Source organism: Metopolophium dirhodum, chromosome 1, assembly GCF_019925205.1.
Source record: "Metopolophium dirhodum isolate CAU chromosome 1, ASM1992520v1, whole genome shotgun sequence".
In the NCBI taxonomy this organism is placed as follows: Eukaryota; Metazoa; Arthropoda; class Insecta; order Hemiptera; family Aphididae; genus Metopolophium; species Metopolophium dirhodum.
In genome coordinates, this window is record NC_083560.1 from 82825502 (window position 1) to 82841525 (window position 16024).

General features: G+C 28.7%; 1 protein-coding gene across 1 annotated transcript in view; it reads left to right on the top strand.

Moving 5' to 3' along the window:
• Nucleotides 1-16024, top strand: part of LOC132934719 (uncharacterized) — a 65119-nt gene that overhangs the window by 25421 nt on the left and 23674 nt on the right. Inside the window, exons 2-3 of the mRNA XM_061001057.1 lie at nucleotides 11126-11284; nucleotides 15112-15338. Coding sequence (XP_060857040.1) covers nucleotides 11126-11284; nucleotides 15112-15338 — 386 coding nt within the window. The remainder of the gene's footprint in view (nucleotides 1-11125; nucleotides 11285-15111; nucleotides 15339-16024) is intronic.

Consider the following 16024-nt stretch of genomic DNA (forward strand, 5'->3'; position numbering starts at 1 on the left):
TTAATATTACAACACAGTACGAAATGTAAAATGCCGACTCGAATCAGCGGGTTCAGACTTCAGAGTTCAGAGAGAGTGTGTGTGAGACAGTGAGAGAGAAACATTCGGGAGACATAATAATATTTTGATGGTCGGTACTTCGGTAGGGTGTCTTGTAGGGGGGAGGGGGGAGGATGTAACCCGGATGACCCCTCCCTGCCCCTCCATATACGTGGAGCGTTGTTATGTACCACATAAGTTCAAAAAATTCGTTCGATATATTTTTTCGTCCCACGACGTCCATCTTTGTCTAGTTGTACAACATTACAAACATTGCATCACAAATTCACAACGGCGTCCAAGGACAGTGCAACGACGTTGTACAACACGTATACACAGTTATTATATATTATATCCTTATTTCTGACCATTGAACTTTATTATAAAATGACGCGAATCACAATAGCTGTTATACTATTATTTTTTTATGTTTCGTTCTGTTTTTATAGTTGTGCACAAACGTAAATTTTAACAAATATAAAATAAATAATGATGAATTATTGTCGAGAACCTACGCATCTCTGGTCATCGTGGTGCAACAACACTGCTGCTATCCGAGTTATCGTCAATATATTGTTATAGACCGCGTATGTCTCGTGTATTAAAAACGAAAGTCTAAGTGCGCGCGCCAAAATGTGTGACCAGTTTACGGCCAATGCCATCCTGTTCGGAAAGTTCCTATGGTTCCTGTAGTTGATTTCTCGAGACGATGTGTCGATCGATATCGCACCAACATTTAAAATTCAACGTATCCAGATACGTTAATATAAAAATCGTTTATCTCTATTGATCAAATTTCAACATACAGTTATATAATATCATTGCGTTGTCTGCGGCTCTAACTCGTAAAGAAATGTAGGTAAATGCGCTTTTGACACGATCGGTGACGAACCGATTACGATTCAAATTTATTCGTTCCAACGATAGTATACATTTGTGTATATTTGGTGTTTATATTTATATACTGTATTCGATAGACGAACGTCTATATTGTATCTAAGCTAGAACTTTTATTCATTTATTAGGTACATATTGATTTTCGATTTCGTCCCAAATTATAATAACAGCGCGCCCAGGCCCAACGCGGATTACTAGCTGATAAAAAAATGATTCAAAAAGGATAGGTAATAATATAGTTTGTGTAATGCTTTTGTGCATCATTTCTGTTACCTTTTTTTAAACATTTATATACCTCTATAGTTTTGTCTCTAACAAAATAACAAAACAAAAACTATAAAATGATAGTAGAAAATTAAAAATGAATTGTATGTGAAAACTATACTTTTTAAACTCATTTTCCAAACAAAAATAAAAATAACACAGTTTAAGATCACAAAAAATATTTGGATAACAATATTATCAATCATTACATATTACGTAATTTTAAGTATTTAATAAAAGGTCAATAAAGTTAAAATATCAATCTAAATTTATTCTAATTAAGTATTTTTAATTATAATGTTTTTAATAATATTAGCTTACCAATTATTATTATCTTATATTAACTATAATATTATAGCGTGAGTTATTATGAATATTCAATTTTTTTTTCTAAATTTGTTTGCATTTTTTTTTATCAGTGATAGTGTTTTGATTTTTAAGTAGAATTTTTAATTTTAACATAATAGCCAATTGGTGGTTTAAAAATGTAAGCTGAAAAAGTTACGGGAGGCAGACCGAGATAGGAGGTCATAGACCTAAAATAGTATAGTTGCAGACGGGCTGTGGGCCGTAGCTGTAGCTATATAGTACGAGGACGAACGCACATAGACACGCTCTTATAATATTATGTTAAAATATATTATATTACACAGCTATAGAGCAAGGCAAATGAATAAAAAAAAAAAACATATTAAAGTATCATAAATTAACGATATCATTAAAATTGTAATATTATGAACAATACCCCGGAATGATGTAAATATAAAATTGCACAAAACGGTTTTTGTATACATATTATAATGTCATGTCGTTATACCTACACGACGAGTTCAGATATCAGATCATAATTTTGAAGTTATTATTTATATAATAATTATACACTATATTATGTTATCGCAATCAGAAATTTTCAAAATTATTCTATAACCAATTAATCATAATAATTACTTAATCAAGGACTTCTTTTAAATAATTATAGGCGAATGGCGCAACAACACTTCATAAAAACTTACGAGTAATTCATGAACATGGTGTCAAAAAAAATGCTCTTCACGAACAATGTCAATGAAAATTGATAAGTATTCTCTGATAGAACTAGTTATCCAAAGAGGAATTTTTTTTTTTAAATTAAAATTAAAATTAATTTATTAAACGTCAGCTGGCCCAGGCCGTTTCACAGTCAGACGTATTGTGCTCAACGTATCATAATATTATGCTCGTTTTTCGATTTACTTTGTTTAAGTTCGTTCGCACCGTGAGCATGATTTACGTCAATTGAAAACCGTGCGGACCTAAATCTATTTTAAAAATAACTAAAATATTACTGCAGTCGGACGGCATTTCGTTGATAAAAATAAAAATGAGTTTCTTTTTCATAATATCCGTGTAGGCTTACTTCTAACATCATAAAACAAAATAAAATAATATTACGTAACTATTATTATTAAGAAAATATAACATGTAAATAGTTTATAAAGCATATAGACTCAAACGCATTACTTGAAAAAAATTATATTTTCTACACGTGAATTTCATTCGTAAATGTTTCAATTTTATTTATAGCTTGGACTGTTTGGTGCGTGTGATGGTGATTTTGGTATCTTTCTATCATAACATGAAAACAGTACCGTTTCTTGGCTTAAAACAGGCCAGACAGGGTCATCATTTTAGCATTTTGCGTGGAATCCAAAACAATTTAACAATAGCCAACTATAATGACTATAATCATAGCTGATTTTTAAATTATTATAATTTACGTTTTAAACAACAACACGTCATTTAAATAACTGATAATCGTTTTTTTTCTTCAATACAAATCAAAATAAGTCTTGTATAATGCAAAAATGTAATTATATTATTTTCAATTAAAATAGCATAGAAGACGATTTAATTGAATTAATAATATTTTAGAAGGTATTTAACATTTCCAATAAATAATAAATATAGGTACCTACCTATAATGAAAAGATATTATTATGAAGAATATTAAAATCTTAAAATTTAAATGCCTCAATTTGCGATGATATAATTGCTATATTCGATATCTGCAAGTTTTTGACGTGTGTCCTCATTTGCAAGGAACGTCTCGCAAAATAATATTATGTCGATTGCGTTTTTTCTCGATATATTTTATAATTAAAAGGGGGTTTTCACGAATCGAATTAGTATGGAACAAGATACGGAGCCGGTCGGTAAAAATACCTTTAAAAATAGTTAATAGTTATAATAAAATAATTAGAATCTATCGTTTGTTTGGTCGGATTGGTCCCTCCATAACATAGACTTCACCTATAATTATTATGCACATTAAATGCAATTGAAGAACACAAGTGAATTAGTGTATAAACAGTAGAGCACGCGTATAATTTACATAAAATATTTGAAAAATATAAAATCTATAAAATATAAAGGGCATCGATACCACTTTGCGGGATATAAATGCACATCCAAAAAATTACGCCCATACCTTATAAAATGTAAAATGTGTTAGTTAAGATAAATAATATCCGATACCTACTAATAGTTCATCAATTCGCCAAACCTATTTTTATTATGGTCAAAGGTACATCGATTCCTTTATGAAGGGCGGCCAGAGGGGATGTATTTTAGCTAAAAATATTTGCACCGACAGTATTTTAGCCAACACATATTTCAGCCAACAGTACTTTAACCGACAAATATTCAGCCAACATAATATATTACGGTCAATTTGAAGTTGTAAGTTTAGGTTTAAAACCCTTAGGTTCATTTCCAATACAAACTTCCCAAACAAAAATGATAAATCGTAATTATTCATAATAAAATACATCTACACGGGCGAGTCACAAGTCGAGCGGCTTTCCATTGATATAGACGGTAGACCGATTTTGTTGACAATCATTCACATTTTTTGGGTAAATGTGTATTCATAACATCGTCAACTTTATTATTGCTGCACAATTTTAAAAATAACTATTTTGTTTAAACTAACACGTCATGTCGGCGACTTAGTATAAAATCCCAATTTAAATATTTGGAAAATAAATTAATAAATTAATAGAAACATCCATAATAATAATATGTTATGTGTTTTTATCTGGTAGACAAGACAATAGCAATGATTAAATATATGTAATCAATGACGGCCATTGTATGCCGATTGTTCATAATAAATAATAATATTAACCACGAATAAACGTATTTATGAATGCAATAACTAATAAGAAAGACATATAATACAATTTTTAATAGATATTGAATATAATTGATACAAAATAGGTAAAACTTAGGGCCGTATTCATATTCGATGCTTAAGAATAAGTATTCCTTAAGCATCGAATTTAAATACGGCCCTTGGTATTTGAATGTAATATTAATTAGTAATCAATCTATATTTTACATTTATTAAATTAAATAATGTTAAAATATTGTCTGATCGTGTTCGTATGTATTTCATACGTATGAATATTGAATAGGATAATAACTTAATGCTATAATATTGTGAGAGGTTTGACGAGGGTGACACTGTCTTCATTACCTCATACCTTATTAATTATTTTATAAAAAATGTCAGAATTCCAGGCCCGCCTAACTTAAAAGCCCAGTTACTCCTATGTTATCTATGTATTTATAACTTACTAATGACAATAATAATATTAATATAAACTAACTATGCTGACTTTTGATAATATCGAGCAGCACCGAAGCGGGCACAACTCGATTGATATGGATTGTTAACAATCGCGTTGACCTCGTGACACATTCAGTAAAGGTTTGGGTTCGCAATTAATAAATTGAAAACTCACATCACTTATTATATAGATCAACAGTTGTATAGTTATATATTAATATATTATAATAGTATTTTATAATATGTATATTATGCGATGTACTTATCACTTATACAGTTATGCGAAAACAAACGCGTTCCAAATGTCTAAAAATCATAACACAATTTGACATTAAAATAAGTATAGGCCAAAGGTACTCGTTCACAAATTTATAATTATACTTAAAAGTTATTGGCTATAGCTAACAGGGATCATAATATTTAATATCATATTGTATAATGTATTTTCATCTCCAATAGTTTACAACTAACCCCCAGCCCCCGGGACCACAACTTCTTTTTGCGATTTACTATATTATAAAAAACCATGACTACATGAGTGTGCGGTTTCTACTCTCTGTATTCGTATTTCTCATTTTATCTCATTCTCATTTTATATTATATGAAAATATAATTCAGAAATTGTTATTAATTTCCATTTTCAGTAATTTTATTTTTTTACCGAAGCCAGCTGAGGATAGCGTGTTCTGTATACAACGATAATAATTCTGAACAGTTTTATATTTGGCATAGATACACAATATCGTCGTGGGACCTTTTTATAATGTTATTCTAAAACGATTATTATTGTGAATAATATAGGCGCAATGTCGTAATGACTAACAAGTAATAATATACTACTGACGACAGTGTTGTAGATAACAATGGCTTAATACTAAATATAACAATGCTGATAACATTAATTAATTCTATGAGAAAAAAACCTATAAAACGCCATTAGTCATCATCTAGAACATAGTTATAGCTAGAATATCTATAAATATTTGTCCGCGGTGATATATTTTATGGGCGCTTACCGCCGACGACGACACGCTATTTCTGTTCATTCTATTAAAATATATCACAGAATTGTAAATCGATTCGTTGCGTATTATTATAATATTATTTACATTACAATTTGCCGATTAAAATATAGTCCGTGTGAAATTCAATTCAAATAATAATTATCGTCGAATATTTGAATGCGTAGAAATACTTTAACCCATGTAGAAATTATTATAAATACTTTATGCCATGATCTTTGTAGTTTGTATAGGTAATGTTGTATATATTTATATGTTTTGGAGTACATATTAATATTTCATCGATATTTTACTATATTGTTATTGTTATTCCTACAACATAATAATTATAATAGTTTTTATAACAACTAATAGGTAATAACAATACATTTGTATTAATTATTTGCTCCATAATGAACCAAACACCACTGTATACAATATATTATTAAAATTTATAACGAACACTGAAACACAATAATATTATATTATTTAGATATCTACGTAAAACGTAATATAACTTTTATAAGTTTTACAGTTTACAAATTACAAACACTATAATTATTGCTTGTTGCTGTTATACGTCTATTGTTTCCCATTGAAAAGCTTGGGTAGGTAGGCACGTTAAATGTCTTTATTATTTTACATGACTGTAAATCGTGATTACCTTGTTTTTTATATAATATGTCCTTCTTATGTACTAGATAGGTATCCATTAGTAATTTATGCGTTTAGTGTTTACCGTAATAACTAATAAGTAAATACGCCGTTATTTATAAAATATTTATAAACACGCAATCGATAAATTATAATTATTATCATTTTATACTTTATAGGCTTATACAAACAAACGTATTTTTGCGTATGTGATCCTATGTCATATATCTACCTGACGTAGTGATATAGCCATATAGCGGTGTTAGGTATCGGTATGTAATAATATGGTTATATACATACTTTTTGATACATTATATTAGCCATTAGAGGTATACTTCAAAAGTAAGAATTTCTTGTTTGAAATTGAATCAATAGTCTTATTTACTACTTTATTGAATATTAATTTCAAATTTGCTTAAAAACTCTATTATTCATATTATATATCATGTTATATAATTTAGTGTTACGAAATATAATTCATCCATACATTTCAAGCGTAGGTATACAAAATTAATTTCAGAGCTTTATTTTCAATGTAATATAAAAATTAAAAGTAAGTAGAATAATAACCAATTAGCCGAAGATATACATTCAGCATATTAGCATTAATACTAGTATTTATAATCAATGATATTAGTTACATTTTATAATAGGTACCTAATATAAAAGTTATTTTACCGGAATTAAGAAACTGTAAGACTCTTAAGCGAAACTTGTGTAGTTGTGTGGATGGAGCTGGAGAGTTTAGCCCCCTCAACATAAATTAATCTTCGAACTTGTACCTATAATACCTATAAAAATCAATTCAAAATTAATAAATAATGACAATGTAAGAATTTAGGAAGACATTGAGAGGAAAGGAAGTAATACCTAAACAACTACTCTATCAGTTTCACGATTCATAAAAAACATACAAGATTACTATGTTATACTTATATGCCTTGGGATAATCTGGAAGGCATGAGGGGCAGGTACCTCCTTGGCGTTTTAATACTTTATGATGTAGGCAAATACCTAATAAATAAGATATTTTGCCCCGGTTTAAGCTCTAATTCATTAAATATTGATTACAAATTACATATATTTTTTTAAATCGTTATACTTGAGCTTCAACATCATTTTTCTGTGTGCGTATTATTAATTTATCATAAAATATTGATAATGTAATATGTAGCCATGTAGGCACACTTAAAGTTTTGCTTATTATATAATAATATGAAATATGGATAGTAATAACTTGATATTTTTTCATTAATTTTACAAGTCTATAAAACTTCAAAGACTTCTAGGTATAATAATATATAATGTAATGCTTTCATGTACACATTTATTATTGGTAAATTATATAATGTGTAGTATGGTATCACCTTCTCCGTCCTACCACACTATATTGATAGACACGTGAGGTAAAAAACATTCTCAATAATAATATAATTTATTATACATTTTTAACCCTAAAATAAATAAAGTGTAAATATTTTCAATTTTATACAGGTACAAGATATTTTATGTGTATTATTACTAGCAGAACTCGTATTACCGATAGAGGATAAGTGAATAAAATTACTCGAATGACGCACATAAAACTTTCAGAAAGTTTTATACCTATACTTATTAGTTATTACTTTTTTGTAAAATATAATATTTTAGTGTTGACAAAAAAATAAATTCCAACAATAACCAAACCGACGATCAACTATTTTATTTTATTAAAATTAAAACTATTGGCCTTGGCCCGGTTAATTCTTACAAAATATGATTATCAGCTATTATATCAATTTTTATACAGAAAATTTATTGTTTATGAGAATTATAGCAATATACCCTATTACTAATAAAATTGCAACTATAGGTAATGCATCCGAAACGTGTTTAGAGAATTTTTTTATGTACGGCTGATGGCTATTTAAATATTTTGTTTATATATATTGTCGATCGTTATTTTATTTATTGCATTTTTATGTACTTACTATTTTTCGTTTTATTTGTAAATCATAGCCACTATGAATGTAACAGTATCTAATAATTAGTACGTAATAAATAATAACCATAACCATCAAAAGTGTTAAATGCTTATAACAGGTTAATGGACGTTTAATACTTTAATCATATTCAGTGTTTGAGTTCATCTCGACTGTGATGTAACGGATTTCATAACGATTTTCAAGTTCAACTTTTCCGTTCTAACTCCACTATTCTATAATAATATAGTCACGTAAGAACGGTTATCAAATAATATTCACGAATAAACATTAACATACACACATGGCCGAGCTGTAGTCAGTGGGAAGTGCAAGTAAATTGTATACCACACACTATGTTCTAAGTACAAACATTACAATTGTCACTTTTGAGACACAGTAAAAGAGTCTAAGCTTTCGAATGCACCAAAATAAAATTAAAAGTATTTCGGAAAAAAAGCCAGTACAGAAATATTATTTACGGCCAGCAAGCAGGGGACCTCATCCGCTTCGGAAACGACCAAACGAGTCTAAAAATATATAGTTCAGACAGTTCAGTTATACTGAGTATACGATTTTGCTGTATTTTGAGTTTTGACAAGAACTTGTTGTAGTATACAGATTACTTTTTGTATTAAAATATTATATTTAAATCAAATATTAAAAATGTGTTATTTGATTTCTGTATCATACAACTAATAAAAAGAACAACTGTAAATTGTAAAATAGTAACGACGTTGCTATATTATGACATGTAACTTCATCATGTAAAACTTGTATTTTCTGCTCCTATATAGCCAAAAACTAAATCAAAATATTATGTTGAACGTATTATGTTGTGCGCACGTAATCTGAGCTTTTGCCTTAGCTTAGACCACACAATTAGGTACATAAAAATAGAACAAATAGTATAATGAATGAATGGCATATATATATATATATAATATATCCTTATAGACGAAACGTTCTAAATTTTTTAATTCTCAATATGATATAAACTCGTTTACTCGTTTTCATTTAAAATGGATTGATGATATTTCAATAAAATCTTGGAAACTTCCACAGTGCTTCTGTTACTCGTATCAACTTATTTTATATATGCTGCATAAGTCCATAACGATTTTATAGGCCTTTTAAAGAATCTAAGTATATTTTAGTATATGGTCCTTATGTTCAAAAATCAGAATTTTAATAAATTTATTATCGAAGGAAAAAATAGGGGTGAGCATGCTCGATAACTCATTATGATTTTTGACATTGTATGTATAATAAAATCACGTGTAAAAATCGGTCTGTTCAGCGTGGTAAATTTTTACCAAATACCGGGAAACGGTACCTAACACTTATAAAGCTGCGTCTCGTGTTTTTATGTCATAGCCTTCAGACCATCACAAATCGCTGAAGAATATTTTATTTCCATTTATGTCTATTTGAGCGATTTACTCTTTGCTCGCCTATTTGTCCGTAAACTACCATTTTATACGCACACATAAGCACACAACTACCTATATAAGTAAATACTTGAGTTGAGTTATTGAAAAAATTAAAAAGTTGCATGACAGATTAAAGTTCTCTGAAATGTATTCAGTATACGACACAAATAATTGGTCATTATCAAGGCCACATTTACTTGTTGTGTCAAGTGGAAATTTTAAATGGGGACAGTTTTTAACTGACCCGGAAAATGTTATATTTTAATGTAATAAAACATAGTTTTTTTAATGTTTTCTTATTTAATTGTTGACGAGGAGCACCAATCTTTAATATTTTTGATAACTTGGTAAGGTTGTGCAAGTGTCCCTCCATCAAGGGTCATTTATAACACACCTCATAATTGAATTTGATATTTCCTATATAAGTACAGTGGACCTAATCTATTCTATTTAGTTATTAGTTATTACATAATAGTTGGGTAATTTACCTAGTTCATTATACTTAAAAACTTCAGTCCTGAATTAATAAAATATTTATAACAAATTGCATTTAAATCAAAGTTATAAATGTGTATATTATTATTTATTATATGAGTAAAACAAAAATTGTATTTATCAATCATAAAAAAAAAAATGTTTACAGCTTAACAAATAATATTTTAATATATAGCTTATGAATATAGCTTAATAGTTTTATTTAATAAAAAAATATTTTTTTAATAATGATGATGTTGATGCATCTTTGTAAAGCGTCTTCTAAATCAATTATCGTATATTATAATAAAATTAGACTATTCAGTAAATAGTAGTACAGTACTTAGTTTTTCTTTTTTGTTAATGTTGCAATTAATAAATACCTAAATATTAAGAAATCAAGTACAAAATTAAAAAATATTATTGTTGAATAATAAATTAATAATAACTAGGTATCGATTTCTATTGAGTATCGGTTTTATTGATAATGTCATATTGATATAGCTTGCGTCCCTTTATAAACTATTATTATTATTTATTAATTATTATATTGCAGCGTACTGCGTAGGTACAATTATAATTTTAAGTATATAAATATTCAATTTATTATGGACTAGGTTTGTTTTCATATAGATCATAGATTTTATATGAATGAGAAAATATGAAAAAGATCCTTACAAAAAAACACTGGAAATGCTATGCGTGTTTAATATATTATTATATGGGTACAAGAATATATTTACTATATAATACTTAAATACATTTTAATTATTCTTTTCTTGTGTGTTTTAGATAATAAACAAAACGAAATATTGTTGTCAAACACGATTCAAGGATTGTTTTTCGCGAGTCCTCCAATGGCTGTGTTAAGCAGTTCGAACGAATTATGCAAGAACCACAGTCAAATTTATTTAAGAGAATTAGAAAAATTAACAATATGGGCATTAAGAAGTAAGTGAAACTGTTATTATAAAAAATGGTTCGACGGTTTAAAGTGTTGATTGAATAATTATAAGAGTACTGTACTACTGTATCTATATAGAGTGATAAATAGATAGCACCTAGGTAATCATCAACGTGGGCAGGATTGAACTTGGTACCGGGTGTTAGAAAAATAATTTTGAAACGCCTAGGTGTGAACATAAATAATTCGAATATTTTAGGATATTTTATTTGATGGTTATAATATTATGTAATGTTTTCGAACAATCCTATTATGTTATTTTAGTAGGTATTAATGATACGATCAATATTATTTGTTTTTACTTGTTTTGTTAGGTACCTATACCTAATTAATTCACTGATGCAGCGTCACAGCATGCCACAAGGAACAATATCGTTTTCTATTGTTGTAAATTCGGCTGTTGTTTTAAGCACGTCGATTACTATAATAATAGCGATTAGCGCCGATTAGCGTAAATTAGTAGGTTAGGTTGTTAGGTACCTATATATCCTTTACAACTCAATAAAGATAGTTTTTCAAAATATTAAATGGGAAATTTGAAATAAGATTAATCATTAATGGTATTTTCGTCACCAATTCGAGAGAGCATTGAAAGTTAAGGCTTGTAGATAAGACATTAAACCCTGCGCAGCATCCCCTATTCTAGTATTCAATGATACATTAATACATTATACATTAACACATAATATTATAATATATAGTGCGCACTTATACAAAATATAAAAATAAAAAAAGGAAATTCTTTATTAGTTTAAAATGCAGCTAGATAAGCTACACATTTTATTCCAACTGATTTTCCTACTGATTTTATGTGAAAAATTGTATTTTGAATGTTTTTTAATGATTTGAACATTTTAATTATAACTCGTACGGTAAAATTTTTTGATAATAACATCCATACATTGAAAAAATTGTGTTCTTTTAAAAACATTGTGTACACTACTTTCCACTAATTGTCAACTGTAACATAACAATTCTCTAAGGTAACAAATACAAAATATTATAAATAGCGCATATTTTAACAGTTAATTAAAAAAATTAATTTTTGTTCAATAGGTATCAACCAACTTTTTTTAAACGAGTTATTTTAAAGTTAGTTACTTTTAACGAGTATAAACAATTTATTTACAATAACATTCCAAAATATTCACTTATACCTTCTAGGTACTTAATATTATGAATCAGGAATTTAATATGAAAATAGAGTGCACATTTTTTAAATACTTATGTTTAATTAATTCAATTTGAATATTTTTAAATAGAATTTGTTTTTAATTTTTGTAGGTGCAAACATTTGTATTTAGCATATTTTGCATACCTAATATTATGTTAATTATGAAAAACGCATAAAATATAAACGCTTGCATATATTTTCAAATTCCTTTTAGGAATACGTTATGCGGTTGTCGCACAATTTTTTTTTGATACAAATAGGCAACTAAAATTTGTAGAATTCGTATCCTGGTGCTTTTTTACTATAATATTATATCGGACAGAATTCGCAACACACAACTTGGTATTGGAGAGTGTCAACGTGCATTCTATATACTATAGAGGTTATTTTTCAAGTTCGACCTAGTACCTATTATACTTTATACAATACTACGCAATTCACCGTGTACACCTGTGTCTATATTATACGTCATATTATTATTATGTAGGTACCTATACCTATATAGTTACACCTGTTCCGACTAGCCGGCAACTATTAATATTCAATAGACGTTAAGCGGTGTACCATGTTTACGTATACTGCATATACAATTTTTAAAAAACCTTCACGCTTTTTCCGAATGTTTTGCAAATTATGCCTAATATGATATGTATATTGCACAGTGACGTCATTTCAATATATATATTATGGCAAGACAATGACCAACCCAATAATCATACAATAAATAATTATATTTATTCATAAAACCCATCATTTCGTTCACAGATTTTAACCGAATTTACTTGTTTATGACTTCTCCTTACAATGTGCGTACAAGACGTGTTGACGTATGTAAAAAAACTCTTTATCATTTACAAAATGAAACATTACACTTAATATGGTGGACCTTGGACAAATTATTATTATTAAACCTAAACGCTTAATTAAAATTAAAAATAGGTAATTGTGATAATAATCTATGAATAGTATCCATCGAACACTGCTCACGTGTCTCCATATAAACAAATTAATTACAAAATAATATATAATAATCTTCTCAACTCTCAAGTATTGCCTTATATTAATAAATTCTGTTCAACGAGAGACGCGCAGGTTTCGCGCATGGAGACTGAGTAGATTACTAAGATATAAATGCTATAATGTAAAATTTTTCATCTGAAGTGAATACAAAATAAAATAAAAATAGATCCGAGCGATTCAAATTAAAATAATAATATTATGTATAAAACATAATATTTAGCTTATCGTTCTTTCGTGTTCTGTTCTTATCGAAGATGTTAGACGTCAATGAGACTATGAATGGAAACGGATTTAACAATGCCGTATTGATATACTCTGGTAGGTATTCGATAGTAATGGCGGTCATATTAAGTTACGTCTTTGTCTCCCATTTAGAAAAAATTTAAATGTAGCAGAACTCTGCAGAAGTGCCTACGCAAAAATTTTTAAAAATTAGTTAGTCAGTCCTCCTCAGTCCCCGTGAGTCCTCCACATGTCAAGCAGAGACACCGATTTTGAAAAGATTGCTTATATGAATATGACCCAATGGCACCGGAACTGTAGGTACACGCTAAGATTAGTAACCATTCGTAACCGAAAATTTATAATTCGTAACCTAAACGAAGTACCAGGAAAACTGTTTTTCCCAACCGAGCACATATTCATGTTAAAAAAACTATCCAAAATAAATTTGATCAAGGATATGCTTGTATATACTTGATAAAAATATATTCAAAGAGTATATTAAGGATTATAATATCAGCACCTGGTTGGGAAAAACGGTTTTCCTGGTACTTGATTTAGGTTACGAATTATAAATTTTCGGTTACGAATGGTTACTAATCGGTTACTAAAACCTAGTTTGGTTTTGAACTTCCAAGTAGAATATTTCAATGTGCGGGTGCTGGTGTAACGTTACACCAGCACCCGGTTGGGAAAAACTGTTTTCCTGGTACTTCGTTTAGGTTACGAATTATAAATTTTCGGTTACGAATGGCTACTAATCGGTTACTAAAGTATGGAACCAAATTTGAAGAAAATAGTTTAGGTTGTGGTGCTAGTGTAATGTACCTGGGAAAACGGGAATAATTTATGAAATATTCAAATTGTATAGCTAAGGATTGAAAAATTTATTTAAACAAGGTTCCACGTAAATAGGTTATATATAAATTAGTTTAAATTACTTTATTCACAATAATATATCATTAAATATACTTAGTAATATTATAGGCTGCCTGACCGTCTTCGCTCAGAACCGTTTTTCTTATACAATGATATTATATCATTGAATTACAATTTAAAACCATCCATTACAGTGACTCACTTGTAACCTAATGTACAGCAGAGCGACATTCACTTGTCCACCTTTTTAATATTATGTATATCTTGGATCTCTGACTAATGTATTAGCCCGGTACCTTCTACAGTTTTTAAAGTAGATTATTTACAATTTGAATACCGCCACACTTGTAAGTTATATCTTATAACTTATACAATTTATACACTTGTACATGTCATATGGCATCACAGACCAATTTCGTCGAAGGCATCTTTGTCAACAAATGCTGTATTTGTCACGTTCGAGTGTTTGACTGTACGAGTCGTCAGTCTTGAGTTTTAATATCTTATTTTTGATTGCAGTGTACGACTCTTCAGCAAAAATACCATCGGGCATTCTGAACGGAAATATAAACCAGTTCGGAGACTTCGATCAATGTCTTAGAGTGAACGATGAAAACTCGGGCATTCAGGGACAGTATTGCTTAATGTACGTAGAAATGACGTTGCCATCAAATTCCAACGAAAAATTAAAATACATAATCGATCTAATGCATTCACACTCAGCTTTTCGTAGTCGGTTGGAAGACGTAAGTATACATAATTATGTATATTGTTATTTATATATTAATATTTAATGTATATAGGAAGTGAGAAACATTAGAAATATGTTGTTATGTGTTGTATCTTATAATTTATATTATGTACAAAATTTTTTAAATTTATACAATACATAATACATTTAAACGAAGATGCGTTACCCAAGTGGCAGGACACAATGGTATACTATTTTGTTTTTCTGAGTCTCTGATACGAAATCGTTTTTTAACAATATATACGGTTATATAAATGTAATATTGGATGTCGGTAAGTTTTATGCGCCCTATACGACTATACGACTATACAGAATATTACATAGATACGTTTTAAAAATACTTTTGGAATGTATTCTATCCTGGCGCGTACTCGCGATTTACGGGGGGCTTAAAGATGTTCTTACTTTTACACACATGGAAACAAATAGGTACCTACCACTGATAATTTAAATAGTCATTTTGTTTCTAGAAAATCTAAAAATTATTTGGTAAGTTATAACCGATCAGCGATGGCCACAAACCTAATCATGTACAACTACTATGTGTATCTAACAAAAAATTCAAATTTAAAAAAAAAACATCATCATTCATCATTTTAATATATTTGTTAATCAACTTATGCTGTAAGGCGCCAAAGATTCTATACCTATAGTGTATAATATGGATAATGTTTGCATTTA